At 42.5% G+C, this 15,710-nt stretch overlaps 1 protein-coding gene across 6 annotated transcripts in view; it reads right to left on the bottom strand.

Moving 5' to 3' along the window:
- The window catches only part of CD86 (CD86 molecule), a 62,414-nt gene that overhangs the window by 13,649 nt on the left and 33,055 nt on the right, over nt 1-15,710 (bottom strand). For 3 of the 6 annotated variants that reach the window (XM_025375878.1, XM_025375879.1, XM_025375880.1), the window contains exons 2-4: nt 14,956-15,005; nt 4,101-4,436; nt 1,392-1,694 (exon numbers count right to left, since the gene is read on the bottom strand). In XM_025375878.1, coding sequence (XP_025231663.1) covers nt 1,392-1,694; nt 4,101-4,436; nt 14,956-15,005 — 689 coding nt within the window. Of the gene's footprint in view, nt 1-1,391; nt 1,695-4,100; nt 4,437-14,955; nt 15,263-15,710 lie in introns of those variants that run through there. The other 3 variants (XM_025375877.1, XM_025375883.1, XM_025375881.1) reach the window with 3 other exon arrangements.

Genomic DNA, 15,710 nt, shown 5'->3' with positions numbered 1-15,710 from the left:
GAGTGGCTCCACCATTTACTGCACTCTCAGAGGCTGAAGTGTCTGAGTAGAAAGAAGTCAGTAGTAGGAGATGAGATTGGCCCAGTTGTAAACTTGGTTCGTGGGGACTGACCCCAGGGGCTGTTCACAGACTAATTTATGTCTGAACAACAAGACACTGGGAGAAAGGAGGTGACAAAGCCAGGGAATGGAGCAAGGAGTTGGATGGATGTCACTGGAGGGGGCAAGCCAAGGAGTCATCGCTGGAGAAAGGGTCAAGGAAAGAAGAAGGCAGATGTGGGGGGTCAAGGTCAGCACAGGCAGTGATGGGACAGGGTAGGTGCAGGCCACCTTTATTCCAGGAGGGAATCTTGCAGTTACAGATCCTTAAAAGAGGAGTCAAATATAGACACATGCCCTCCTGGGTAAAACCAGGACTTTAAAATGTCAGGCTCCTGTTAGTGCCTACTGCTTAGTTTCAGTCCTTTCCTCCACTGAACTGGTCCCTGAAGAATACTTCTGAACACACAAGCATTTCTGCCTCCAAGGCTTTCTTTGACATACCTCCTGCCTTATGTCAGATACAGCTGATCCATTGTGGTCCTCTCACCTGCTGAGCCCAGATTCTGTCTCAAGTTTTTTCTGCTAAGGAAGTCACCATAGTTTTGGGAACCTGTCATCCAGAATGCCCTCCCCTCCTCACCACATGTATTAACCCCAATAATTTATTTTACGTGTTACAAGGTACCCCTTCCTTTAGGAACCATTCCCTGACCCTCAGGGATCTTGCCTACCTCTGAATGCCCATAAAACTCATTACCAGTCACTTTTGTTTTAAATCTAGTCCCATATTTCCATGGAATGAAATTTAGATTCCAATTCGACCTTTTAAAGATCCCGTTTTTCATGTGTGCACATTACAGGGTTATGATTCCATTGGAAGGTCCTCAAGGGCAGAGGGGGTGTCATATCTTTTTGTTTTCACTCCTGCAACCAATAATGTCCCAAATGGTTCTACACTCACAATAAGTACCATTTGTATGTATGCGTGTATGCATGATGTGTGTGTGTGCAAGCGCATGTATGTGTTTTAATCAAAGAAAGAATTCTAGCCTGGAGGAAACCTGCATTTTTTAATCAAAACTTCAGAATCCTCCATCCAAAGGTAAACCAGGAGACTGAGTTAGTTTCAGGGCTAAAAGCCTATTTCTTCAAGTGCAGCACAGGCTCCTAGCCTCCTGGACCCTGCATCACTCAGGCGAAGCAGGAGCCCTCCATCTGGGTCCTTCCTAACAGCATCATAACATGGCCCAGATAGAGGTTTCCTAGCAAGTCGGAGATGTTGGATAATCTGCGTTAAGCATTTGTGTATAATACCTGCTGAAAGAAATAGTCTTGGAAAACATCTTTACCTATAGAGAAAGGTGAGGATAAAAGCTGTGTCTTGTCAGTTTCCAGAACACAGAAGATGGTCATGTTGCTCGTAACATCAGGGAATGAAACAGACAAGCTGATGGAAACGTCGTACAGTTCTGTGACATTATCTTGAGATTTCTGCATAACACCATCATACTCGATAGTTGAATTCTTGGTTCTTAGCAAAACACTCATCTTCTCAGGTTCTGGGTAACCGTGTATAGATGAGCAGGTCAAATTTATGTACATATTTTCTGTTATATTAGAAATTGGGACTATTTCAGGTTGACTGAAGTTAGCTGAAAGCACAAGAGAGATACAAAAAGTCAATCTAAGTTTAGATGCATCTAGGAGGGAATAGCAAATAACTGGGTGCTTGATCTGGGGCTCATTGGGGCATACCTGGGAGCCTCAGGGTGTCTAAAATGTGACCCTTGGCCCAAGGTGAGTGCCACATAATGACTTCATGTTTATTTTGCAACAATAGAGTTTGGGGCCATGCTTATTTCCTGCTTATCCAAATCAAGGGGGTGCTAAGTGATAGGAGGGCTGTAATTGAGTCCCCAAATATTTATAATGAAGCCTGTATTTCCAGGGAGTAAAGTCTTTGGAAGGAGAAGTGGTCTGACTCTAGGGCCCAGGTGTCCCATGGGACACATTCCAGCTCACCAGACTAAGAGAGCAGAAAGGGATTGAGCTGAAGTCTCACCAGGAACTGACAGTTCATGGTGCTGAGACGCCCTGGGTCATATCTTTCAGGAACCCAAGCAGGATTGTGGTAAGTGAGTGGGTGGGCATTTTGGAATTTGAAATTCAGAACACTGATTTTTGGCATGAGCACCAAAGTGTCTTCATAACATACTCTAAGATGAAGGCCAAATCCAGCTATTTTAGGGAAAAATACATGATCTTAATAAACACAGTGTTTCTCTTGCCTTTGTTTGCCATTCACACTTTTCTGGCTGTTCAGGATCACTGGCGTGGAGCCCCTAGATCTGTGTCATGTGCCTTCTGTCAGAAAAAAATCTCTTGTTCTTTTATAGTTACTAGGTAGTTTGCAGGTTCTACAAACTAATTTATAATTTAGTGTATTCTGACTAAAAGGTCTGCCATTTGCGTGTCATCTTTATAAGTTTTGCTGTATCAGTGTACTATTTGAGCACTCTTCTTGGACTTTATGTGGTCTGTAGAAGGTGAATTGCCAGACTGTTATTTAGCTTTATTAACAACATCTGTGAAATCACATGTTGCGTAAGTTAGAGTTTTTCTTTTTTTTTTTTTTTTTTTGAGACGGAGTCTCGCTGTGTCGCCCAGGCTGGAGTGCAAGGTTAGAGTTTTTCTAATATACATTAAAACAGATACAACATGGCTTTTCAAAATGCTTGTCTATCTGTGTCCCACCAAAAACATTTCCATTTCCAGTGGTACCTGGCCACATTTTGAAAACACGGATTTAGCACTTGGTTAACTGCTCCCAAAGCCCTGCAGCCTAGTTTTAATCACACAGGGTTCAAAGGGAGAAGCTGTCCATTCTATTTTTACTTTTGCTTCTGTTTTACTCTATGATTTTAGAATAGGTGTTGATCTGCCTTTCTAAGTTTCATCAAAAATTAACGTGGATCCAGTAATACCACACCTGGGTATTTCCTCTAGAGAACTGAGACCTTATGTTCACACAAAAACCTGTACATGAATGTTTACAGCAGCTCTGTTCATAAGAGCCCCAAACCAGAAACAACCCAATGTCTTTTGCTGAGTTGAATGGATCAACAATAAAATGCTATTCAGCAATAAAAAGGGACAAGCTTGATATGTGCAACAACCTGGGTGAATCTCAAAGGCACGCTAAACACAAGAAGCCAGTCTTAAAAGGTTATATACTGTATGGCTCCACTTATGTGACATTGTCAAAAAGACAAAACTATAGGATGCCCACCAAGGGTTATGAGTGCGGACAGAGTATGACTCTATAAAGGGATAGCCTGAGGGAAATTTTTGGGGTGACAGAAATGCTCTATGTCTTGTGGCGGTTACCTAATCTATACATGATCTATAAAATCAGTGGACAGTTTACTGTGTGATAGTTTAAAAAATATCTGTAGTGACATTTAGGCCTTCTGAGGTCTGGTGTAGTGGAGGAGCTGGTTTGTAAGTTTGTGGGTTATGTTTGTTGGGCTTTTTCCCCTTCTGTCTACCAGGCTCATGGTTGTGGCTGCAAACAACTCATAAGCAACCTAGACGAGGCTGAAGGGAAAACCCAAATGTGTCAGCTGTCCCCTTTGCTAGGAGCTCCAGGTAAAGATTTGGTAGGTGAAAAATCTTGGACCCAAGGAAAAAATGAATTGTGAGACATCTGAGGCCTTTATGGTTATATAAACTTTGTAATGGCCAAATTACCTATGGTTTTTACCATGGGTAATTAGCCATATTATCTTTGTTCAATTAGCTCTATTTTTTCCCCAAAGCAGATTTTTACTGATCCTTCAGAAGCAGACTATAAAAAGTACAAAAGACTTTCAGTTCCCTACTCCCAGACTCTACACTCCCTTCAAATGCACTTCCCAGAAGTGGCTGTCCTCTGCCTTCTCTCTATAGACCCCCTTTTGCCCCTGGGCCCCTCAAGTCCTCCTCCAATGTTTCTCTAACTCATCTGCAGTCTCATCTGAGAAAGCTAAGAATCTGAACACACACCATTGACCACATACCAAGCACTGACAGTTCAGAATTCATCTGGTGGATGCGGATCATTCCTGTGGGCCTTTTGTGATGGATGATACATTGATACAAGCCCTTGTCCTTGATCTGAAGGTTGTGAAGCCTCAGGGTCCAACTCTCCGGATCAAAACTTGTGCGGCCCATATACTTGGAATGAACGCTGTCAAATTTCTCTCTGCCTAAGTATACCTCATTCAGAACCAAGTTTTCCTGATTCTGCCAAAATACTACTAGCTCACTCAGGCTTCGGTTTTGAGAGTTTGCAAACTGGCATGGCAGGTCTGCAGTCTCATTGAAATAAGCTTGAATCTTCAGGGGAGCAGCACCTATAAAGGAAGGTTAAGGATTAGGGAGGGAGAAATTCGAGGAAAGAGGAAGAAAACCTCCATTTCTCTTTATACAATACCCAGATACTACCTTATCAGTAATCATGCTGAAGAATTAGATATTAAGCTCTGGAACTGTGCACACATGCTTGGCCTCTGGAGATTAGGACCTTTGTCCTTGCTTCACTGCTGACTAAATGTGTGGCCTTGTACAAACTACAATCTTTATGAGCCTCAGCTTCCTCATCTGATTAATGAAGTGGTTGACTAAATGTTCTAAGGGTCTTTCTAGTACTGTGGTTCTGTGAATTTAAATCGCAGGACAGGGAAAAACCAGCAGAGGTAGACAACCCATTCACCCACCAGTTACCTTTCTATAACCTGAATTTTAGTTCTCATCACCATAGCTGTTACAGGTTCCATAACTTCTATACCATCACCAAAAGCTTTCCCCTCCCCTCCCTATCCACATATTCCTTGGTCTGCTATGGTGAAAAGGTTGCTGATAATGGCAATAAATTATAGCCCCCCTTTATTATACTTCATTAGTTGGGGAATCACATTGAGTAACATCTTTGAAATTCAAATAGCTCCCTTTAGAGAACTTCCCCTATGACTACTGCTCCCATGGCCAGCACTTCCAAGGATGTCAAATGCTTTAGAAATGACTTCAAAAGTGAACCAAGGCCTTTATTTTCAGTGACCTCTCTGAGCTCTTTCAGAGATCAGAAAGAGAACTGGGCAAATTTGATGGTTGCTTTGGGATTGTGGTGGTCAATGACCCTTTAAGGCACATGAATGAAATGCTGGAAGTGAATCATAGATGGGCAGGTGAGGATGTGCTTTGGGAGTATTGGGGAAACCCCAGGCACCACAAGCTTGCTGCTCCCAGGATGCACTGACCCTGGACAATTTTACAACCATAGAGATCAGTCTGGAAGAGTTCAGAGAAAGGCTTTAGTCCTTGAGGGCACTTTGGGGTTTGTGGGAAGGATGTGGGCCACCCAACTACTTAAATGTGAATGATCACAGGGTTTGTGTAGGACCTTTTCTAGGTTACAGAATTACTTGAGAATTGGCCAAAAAAAAAAAAAAAAAAAAAAAAAGTAAGCAGTGCTGGATGAGAAGTATGGGGGTGGAGAGTGGAAAGGCTATTTCTTACTTAATATTAAGTTAGATGCCACCTTGGAGAGGAAGTTAGTGTAAGTTCTAAATAAAATTTCATCATTCAGGATTTATGTGAAGGGATGTTGACACTGAGGAGGAAAGGGAGAAGATGGGTTGATGAGAGAGAGGAGAGGAGTCTCATTTGAAGAGTTCTTAGTGGGGGAGTAATTAAACTGATGTGCTTTCTCTTGAAAGAGGGACAAATAACAGTGACATGCACTTGTCAAACTAAACTGTGTACAGAATGGCCCAGTGAGGACACATAATCAAGGGGTTGGTGATGGACTTGAACTCTAAGGGAAGCAGACAGCAGGCATCAGTGGGAGTTTGCACAAATGTGAATCACTGCCTATTGCATTACACTCACTAGGACTCCATGAAGTACTTGAGGTATAAAATGCACCACCTATAGAGGATGCGTACCTGTATTGGAGGGAGGAGGGAAAATCTATATGGGTACCCTGACAGTGAAAGGGAGACCTAAGGAAGATTTAGTGTGTTTATTAATCACCTTACAAGGCAAACCTGAGGCTTCTGCGTCTTCTTTGCTGAGCTCTTAATGTAATGCAAGAGTGCCACCTACTGTAAAAGCTTTTAGCACTGTCTCTGGGAAAATACTGGTTTTACTCTAAAATCATAACATTGACTGTTAATTGACAGATGACCTGATGGAGAAACCAAACACACAGTTAAAAATTCTGCCAGTTAACAGTCAATGTTATGTTATTACTCAGCTGTTAGTTGTGCCTTCTGGGCCTGGAAATGACTTCGTCTTTAGCTGCTTATGTCTTCCTGATTTACATTTTTTTTTTTCAGTAGAGCCTCACAGTATCTTCTTTCCTTCCCATCCATTCTCTTCACTCACAGACCAGTCTAACTCCGCTGACTCAAGCCCCTCTTCCCAAAGATTACAACGACTTTCTCTTCCACTCATCGAGTGCTCCCTTCTTCACCTAGCAACTGAAAGCGTGATGTACGGACCAGTGACATTCACGTCACCTGTGGGCTGGTCTGAAACACGGAATCTCTGGCCCCACCCAAGACCTACTGATTCAGAACCTCCATTTTAACAAGAGCAAAAGTTTGAGCGGCTGCTGTAGAGAATCTCTGCCTCTGTCTTCAGAGTGGATCACAGAAAATGACAGGAAATAATTTTTTCCATCCATCCCTCCCCAGACTCCCTCTCCTCCCCATGGGGTGGAAATCATTCTGAAATCCATTCCGAGTGGAACTGAAAGTATTTTGCAATTTATACTCCATAGCACTTCACCAACCACTGGCTTCCATGATCTCACACACAGTTAGGCATGCTAATCCTTTCTCTGACTAAATGGGGAAAGTTTGGCTCAAGGTCTGTGATCACCAAATGGCATTAGGCCTTCCATTTTATGACCCCAGACCTCAAGCCACCTAGCAACTGGACTTGCTGGGACTCCATAGGTGGGTAAGCATTGAGAATCTCTCCCTTCCCCAGCACTTGGGTAAGAGGAATGGTTGAAGTCTAGTTACGGGTTGCTATGATGTCAGGAACAAGTCACTCAAGAATCCAGCTAGATGCCTTCGTAATCAGCTGAAGGAATTTGTTTCAAAGGATAATTAAGGACTTCCTGAGCAATATACTCTACTGTTGGAATGCCACTCAAAAACTGTAATTTGCTAACCTTACGAAGTCTCTCACCCCACTGGGACTTCAGTCTTCCCTGCCTACTATCCCCAAATGCATACCTTATATATTTAAGAATTATCTCTTCTTATGTTCCTATGCTTATCTGTACTAAAAAATTTCCTTCTTTTACTAAACTTCCTCCAAAGTTTTATTTGGCCCTTTGGACGCCTCATTCCATTAATTACTACAAGGAAACTTTCCCACAACTTTAACCCCTTCATTGACTGTTTTCCCTGAGGTTATTATTTCAGTGAAATCTGGCTTCACCCAAAGGAAGCCACTTGCTCCTGCCCCAGCTACTGTTTGTTTTATCACACTTCATGGGGCCTCTGAGCAACACCCTCCCCTTTTGAGGTGTCTGACTCTCTCATTGCTTTTAGCTACTAAATTACTACCACCTTGCTCAATGAGGATTTTGGCATTAGATGCAAGGTCTTGCTAACAATTTGGGTGACTTCTTTATGAATGAGTCTAACAAACTTGCCTCAAATTTCTTTGATCTTGTCAACTTCACAGGTCTTCACCCACAGACTATTTCAGCAGCTGCCCTCCACCCTCTTATGACATAACCCTGAATCTTTTCACCTGGAGCAGCTCAGTCCCTAGAATCTTAATCTCAATATGCTAATCTCTGTCCACAACCTGCTGTTCATCCAGGTTTTGCTCTTGCTTACTCCTTCTACATCTGTTGTTCAACTTCATCAACACCTCAGCTTTATCCAGACCCTGTAGTGCAGTGTTTTCCACAGGAGCTCTTAGTGATAATGGAAATGCTCTGTCTCTGTGCTGAACAATATGATAGCCACCAGCCCTTGTGGCCATTGAGCAATTGATACGTAGCTAGTATGACTGAGAAGCTGAATTTTTAATCTTATTTAATTTTAATTAATTGAAATTTAAGTAGTTACATATGGCTAGTGGTTATTATATTGGACAATGCAACAATAGTATATCTTTGTAATTATTCCTTGCCACAACTTCAATAAACACACCCCTTTGTCTCTATAAAATTTACCCTGGGGACACTCTACTTTTGGTCTACATATCTGTTCTTACAACTGGGCAATTGAGCAGTTCTAGAGGAAATTATTCAGTAGTGCAGACTGGTGACATTCCAAATCTGCAGTGTCCAGTCTCACTTCACTCGGCCTCCGGGCTGTTTGCCTGGTTCACCACCGTTACTTCAAACACAAACCCACCGCTGCTGCTTTTAGTTTCTCTTTCCCTTGGAGTCAAACTCCCTGAAAGAGTAAGCAGCAATTGCCGCCTTCACTCCCAAGCTCCCACCCCCACCTCTCTACTGAAATGCCCTGACAAAGATTGTTGCTGACTTCACACCATGGCCAAGGCTTGAGCTCTTTTCAGACCTCAACTCATTTGACCGCTGTGTCAAATGTAACAGTGTTGGCATCTCTCCTCGTTGAAATGCTCTATTCTTTCCCAATCTCTGTTTTCCTCATTAATTTTCTCAAATCACTCTTTAATTTCGGTAACGTTGAGTGCATGTTCTTGGTCTTATTCTCCATACTTTCCCTGGTTTTTCTCCTCTAGCCCCATGGATTCAACTGTCAAGTACAAGCTAATAGCGCCCAGGTGCTTATTGCCAACCCATAACTTTCACTAGAGTTTCAGATACGTGTATCCAACTTCCTGCTGGATGTCTCTATCTAGATCGCAACAGGTACTCTCTTCCTCCCCTTCAGCCTTCCTCTCCTCTATCTCAGGGAATGCTTCCCTGTCTGGGAATGGTTCCCAGACAAGCCTCTTATGTCTACAATCATCTAAATCATCTGTGTAACCAAGATGGATCATCTGTATACCCAAAATACCCAACAGAAGCTCTACACAAGTGTGTCTGAGGACATCTAGAACTACTACAGCCAGAGCTGAACTCCAATATGTTAAGAAAAGGGTGGAGGAGACCAATGTAATTGTCTTCTAACTCATCTGCCTGCTCCATCCTTGTCCCGGAGTCTAGTTTCTCAAGCCAAAATGATCCCTTAAAAATACAGCTCCAATCACATAATCCTCCTGTTCAGAAGCCTCTGATGCCTTCCCACCAGACTGAAAATTATACCAGATCCCTTCCCCTCACACTGAGAACTAGGGAAATGCAATTTAAACCTCAGTGAGAAACCATTCTTTTTGCCCATCTGATTGGCACATATTAAAAATCATCCTGGTAATACCCAGTGTCTGTGAGAGTATTAGGAAAATGGGTCCTGTCATATACTGCTGGTGAAATTCTAAACTGGTACAACCTTTTTGGAGGACAGTTGGTAATATGTAAGAAAATTAATTATGGGCTTAAGCATTGACTTAGCAATTCCGTTTCTTAGGAATTCATTCTACAAAAGATACATGTGCACGAAATTAGAGGTATACAGATATTCATTGTTTATAAGAACAATACACTGGAAATAAGTTAAATGGTTTAACAAATAATGATGCATCCATATAAAGTAATGCCATGTAGCTGTGAAACAGAAAGCTATAGGGCAGTACACTATTATAACTAAGAGTATGGATTCTGGACAGTGTGAGTTCAATCTCAGTTCAACTACTCACTGCCTGTGTTACTATAGGCAAATTACTTAACTCCCCTGTGTCTCAATTTCCTCTTGTGAAAAACAGGAACAATAATGGTACCTACCTCATAGGTTTGTTGTGAGGATTAAAGAAATGAATGTTCGAGTTAGCACTGGAGCAAATACTGGCCTGTGGTAAGCATTAATTGAGTTACTTGTTTTTGTTTATTTATTTTTAACATTATTAATGATAGAGAACAATGTCTGTCAACATAAAATCAATAATTTATAGATAAATTTACTCAAAAAAGTTTTTAAATAAGTATATTTAGGATACTTAAAAAGATATTTGAAGTAACATCAAAAAGTACAAAACATTATAAAACATAAAAATAGGCCATGCCTATAATCCCAGGAGTTTAAGAAGCTGAGACGAGATAATCACTTTAAAAAGGTTCAAGACCATCCTGGGCAACAAAACGAGATCCCGTTTCTAAAAAAAAAAAAAAAAAAAAAACTAGCTAGGCATGGTGGCATGCACTTACAGTCCCAGCTATTCCAGTGGCTGAGGCAGAAACATCTCTTGAGCCTGGGAATTAGAGGCTGCAGTAAGCTTTGATGGCACCACTGCACTCCTCTAGCCGGAGTGACAGAGTTTTTTGCTTCCATACATGTCAACAGGACTTCTGGGGACAAAATACCAGGTTACATATTTTGGAAATGGTATTAAAACTCCCCTCTCATAAAGGAAAAATAAGCCACAGACTCTCAAACACTTGCTCCTTCCAAAAAAAATGTCTGCTTGCCTTGGGAGCCTCTCTGTTCCATACCAGTTTCACTCTTGCTCCCAAACAACCCTATACACATCCTGTTCAGTGATTGTCTTTCACTAAATCAACTTGTCTGATTGCTCATTTTCTCTGGAACACACTAAAAGCCCTACTGAAACAATCAACTAATTTGGGGGTAAGATACTCCCTACTAAACAACATACATCTATTTTTAAAAACACTGAAATGGTGGCTTAACATAAGGGGGTGGATCCAATAGAACTATTAGGCTCCATGACAATTCTTTGGGAATGATAGGTCTCAGCTATCTGTTCACCTCCAGGTGATGGTTTTAATGAGGGCTATCAACAACAGCAGGAAATGGGAGTCAAAAGTAACCATCCACGCAGATATCTGCAAAAATCTGGGAGGAAACCAGTGGACCTTTCCACAGGAATAAGGGTTTGAGCCAATCTTGCGTAAATCTTAAAGTGGGCCGGGCACTGTGGCTCATGCCTATAATCCCAGCACTTTGGGGAGGCCGAGTTGGGCAGATCACCTGAGGTCAGGAGTTCGAGACTAGCATGGCCAACATGGTGAAATCCCATCTCTTCTAAAAATACAACACTTAGCTGGGTGTGGTAGGTGTCTGTAATCCCAGCTACTTTGGAGGCTGAGGCAAGAGAATCGCTTGAACCCGGGAGGTGGAGGTTGCCATGAGTTAAGATCATGCTATTGCAGTTCAGCCTGGGTGACAGAGTGAGACTCTGTCTCAAAAAAAAAAAAAAAAAAAAAAAAAAAAAAAATCTTTAAGTGAAGAAATATTCCAACTACCACTCCAGGTACATGAAATTAACTAGAGGTATTGTTCAAGAGAAGTGAGAAGCCCTAGGACCCAGAGAATCCTCAGACCAAAAGAGAGCAGCTACCAAAACTCAAACTGGAAAGATACTTCCTTCTGATGTGGGAGCTACTGATTTTTCGAAAACCTCTCTGGCTCCAGCCTAACAGTGTGATGCAGGTGCCAGGACAGCGGCAAACAGAGCTTGAAAGTTAGAGGTGCCTCTGCAAGTGGCACTAGAAATTCCTTTCGCTTTATAAATACAGGGCACAAACTGTAACCTAATTCTGCAAGGCCACGGGTGCCCATTTCAGTCTTAAACTCCCATCCAATTTTACCCTCAAGAGCAGGGGTGGCAAATACTACTGTGTCAAATTTCCATGACAGAGGACACAACATATAAGGGAACGAAAAGTGAAACAGAATTGCCCCACTGTATTGCTGTTTCTATGACATGAAATGAATTATTCAGCTCTACATTTTGGGGGTGGATTATTTGGGCCAATTGCATCTCCTTTCTCCCTTTGGATGCCTGCCCTGTGGCTAGGTCACTGTTCACCAGCCCAGTAAGCAGAGGTGTGCCCTGAGAAGAAAGGCAGATAGAATTCAAATGGAATTTTTCCTTTTTTTAAAGAAGAATAGAATCAGATTTGTTGTTGCTTTTCATCGTGTGTGAATTATTGGCAATGTTATTTTCTAATCTGATGTCATGGGCTTTCCATTATTTCTTTAAATTTGCACTGCCAAAAATATAGTCACTTATTCTCTCACCACCATAAAACTTAAACGGTTACCATTTGAAGTTGTTGTTTTCAATATTGATAACTCTTTTCTCAGGAGCTAAGAAATTTCTAAGAAGTGTCAACAGCAAGTCAAGGCCAAAAGTGACAGCTGAACTCAGTTTTCATAGAGTGTCTTGGCTTTACTTTCTCACTTTCAGTGTGCAGAGTCAGAAAAGTTGGTGGGAGATGGTGTTCCAGTTTAGTGTTTTCTGGAAATGTGTTTCCAGGACATTTTTCTTCCTTCTCTCCCAGATCTTAAGAGCTGGGCTGGTCACTTTGATGAGAAGGGCTTGGGCCCAAGCTCTTGGGTCAACTGAGGTGTCAGCTGCAGGTGATGGGGAGGATGCACTGGATGAACATGGATGAGGTGGAAGCTGTGTTATCCACCAAAGCTGTTCAGGCCCCATGGAAGAAGTCTTACCACTTATTCATGGTTTACCATGAGAGTTAGGGTAAGAGTCAAGTGAACAAATGCGAAATCTACATTGCTGTGTGTGAATCCAAGCTCTGCCACTTAGTAGCTATGTCGATCTTGGGTAAACTACTTCACCTCTCTGGGCTTTAGTGTCCACATTTTAAAATGGGAAATAATAACAAGATCTAAAGCAGAAAGTTATTGTGAGGCTTAAACAAGTTAATATTTATGAGGTACTTAGAACAGTACCAGGCACAAAGTAAGGGGTATATATGTATATATATACAGTCATGTACTGCACAGCCACATTTTAGTCATATACAATGATGGTCCCATAAGATTATAACACCATATTTTTACTGTATTTTTTCTATGCTTAGATATGTTCAGATACACAAAAACTTACCATTGTGTTATAGCCGCCTACAGTATTCAGCACAGCAACATGCTGGGCAGGCTTGTAGTCTAGGAGCAATAGGCTATGCCAGGTGGCCTAGGTATGGAGCAGGCTATGCTATCTAGTTTTGTGTAAGGACACTCTATGATGATTACACTATGACAAAATCGCCTAACAATGTGTTTCTCAGAATGTACCCCTGTTGTTAAATGATTCATGACTTTGTGTATATATGCATTTGTCAAATAAATAAAATAAGTCATGTGCGGTGGCTGATTCATATAATTCTAGCACTTGGGGAGGCTGAGGTGGGATAATTGCTGGAGCCCAGATAATCGAGGCCACAGTGAGCTGTGACTGTGCCACTGTACTCCAGCCTGGGTGACAGAGAGAGATGCTGTCTCAAAAAAATAATAAATAAATAAATAAATAAATAAATAAGAAGTTGGATGAGAAGGGAATCTTATTGGATAATGTTCTCTACAGTCTTGTCTTCTTGCCTTGCTCTCTGACACACGCATACCTCCTACCTCCCCAGGAGCTAAGGTAGCAGGTCATGGACCCTGGGGGTTGGAAGCTGCTGTTGTTACCTAAGTCAGTGAACAGCTGGCACATCTACAGACCTCACACTCAAGGACTCCACAAGCTAAGCAGAAAACAGAAATCCCAAAAGGCTTATTCCAGCGAGCATGGATCTGAGGGACCATCTCTTTGTAGTTCCCTGACTCCTCATCACCCACAGCAGACATGGGAACAGTGGCCAAGGGCATGGTGTGTGGTTATCTTGAGGAGGTGAACTCATGGCTGGTGGCCTGTGGGTGCTGTAGCCAAACTTCAGGCTCAGTTCACCTCCCTGTCTTAGTGGGGTGGCTTCCCTCTCAGACCTGCAGGTGGAGAGAAGGAGCAGCAGGAAGAGGTAGGCCAGGAGTAACTACAAGACACTGAGTCACAGGATACATGGCAGGGACCGCAGCCAACCCCTGTTTACAGATGAAGAAACTGAAACTCAAAGTGGAACAGTAAACAGGGAAGATCTGAGTTTTGTGAGGCTGGATGCTGTTAAAATTTTGAGGGGAGGCGGTGGATAGTTAAGAAAAAGAATGTAGAATTCAAATACGAAATGCCCCTGACTGCTAACACCACCAGATAGGAGGAGAATGGCATGGAGGGAAAAGTTGCAGAGGAAGGAGACAGTGGTCATAACTCATTGTGGTTAAAATATCTTACTTACTTAAATTTTACCAAGGCATAAGACATGTGACCACAGTGCTAGAGGGCCCTTCACAGGGTCTTGAGGGGGATTTAGAAAGGGTTGTGCAAATGGAGGGCTCTGAAGCTTCAGCTTCATTAGGCTCCACTGTGAATCAGCTGACACAATTAGCTGACGATCCATAGTTGTCAGGAAGCTGTGGCAACCATGATGTATGTGCATGGGCTATAGGGAAGGGAGTGAGAGAGGGTAGGGAAGGGAGTGAGAGAGGGTAGGGAAGGCAGGGACGTGAAAACCAGTGCTCTGTATGAAGGGAGACTTTTGGAATTCCATCAGTTGTTTCCTAGGAGCCTGAGAAAGACAGAAACAGGGTCAGAAAAGACCAGAAGAAATATGTGTTGAGCAAAAGAGTCAAGTCTCAGGGGCCTCAGTGCAGCAGCCTTCCCCTATCCCCATGGGATAGGCCAGGCTACCCCACTGTGAGCATCTAGACTCACTGATGTGAGACTGCGGAGGCGGAAGAAGCACATGGCAGGAGAGCTCCATCCCAGCTACCTGCCATCAGCTGCTCTCAATCATAACACTTCCTTCTTCTCCAGGAAAGTCTTTTTTGCATGTGGTCTTGTACAACGCTCAGTAGAAAGTGAGTAAAACCCACCAAGTCTCAGGCCTGGGCTTGCAGTGGTCAGACTCATCAGGAGACAGTAGGATTCCAGGACTTAACAAAGCTGAAAGGTTCTTACCAGAGAGCAGGAAGGCCATCACAAAGAGAGTGTTACTCAGTCCCATAGTGCTAGAGTCAAAAAAGAAAAGGTAAAACTTGATTAGAAAAGGAAACTGAAAACCGATGTTCACCAAAACATGACCTAGAAGTGGAGGTTGGGATTCACTTGGGTTCTTGGGTGTGCAGAGACAATGCCAGGGGTTCATCAAAGCCATTTCCTTTTGCTCTTAGCTCCATAGATAGGTCACATTTCCCAACCTCCCCTGCAGTTAGATAGGCCATGAGACTGCCTTCTAGCCAATGGAATTGTGGGCAGAAAAGATGTTTCTTCCAGATCTGGCTGCTAAATCTCCTCTCTCGCCTCTCTCTCCTGCCTTCTTAGCAGCAGGGGATTCAGAGGAAATGTCCAAGGGCCTAGAAAATAGCAAAGTCTTACAATGGAAGGGACCTGGTTTGCTTAATAAACTAGTAAAGCAGCTCTCTTTACACCTCTCCCACAACTGATCTACATTGGATTGTGATATTGGCAAAAAATAAAATTTGGGAGATTGATTATTGCAGTAGCTAGCATTATTTATCTTGACCAACACAACAGGCATCATGGAGGCAATTGGAGAGTATTGTATTTAATCTTAGAAATCAGCCTTCCTTTTGTTTTCCTGTGGTTCTCAAACTTGAATGTGAGTAAAAATCACCTGGAGAGTTTCCTGGGCCTCATCCACAGAAAGTCTGGCTTAGTAGGTTGGGATGAAACCCAATAATTTTTATGTTTAA

This window comes from Theropithecus gelada, chromosome 2 (genome assembly GCF_003255815.1).
Source record: "Theropithecus gelada isolate Dixy chromosome 2, Tgel_1.0, whole genome shotgun sequence".
Lineage (NCBI taxonomy): Eukaryota > Metazoa > Chordata > Mammalia > Primates > Cercopithecidae > Theropithecus > Theropithecus gelada.
Note: the sequence above shows the minus strand (reverse complement) of the source record. Positions and strands in the feature narration are given on the sequence as shown.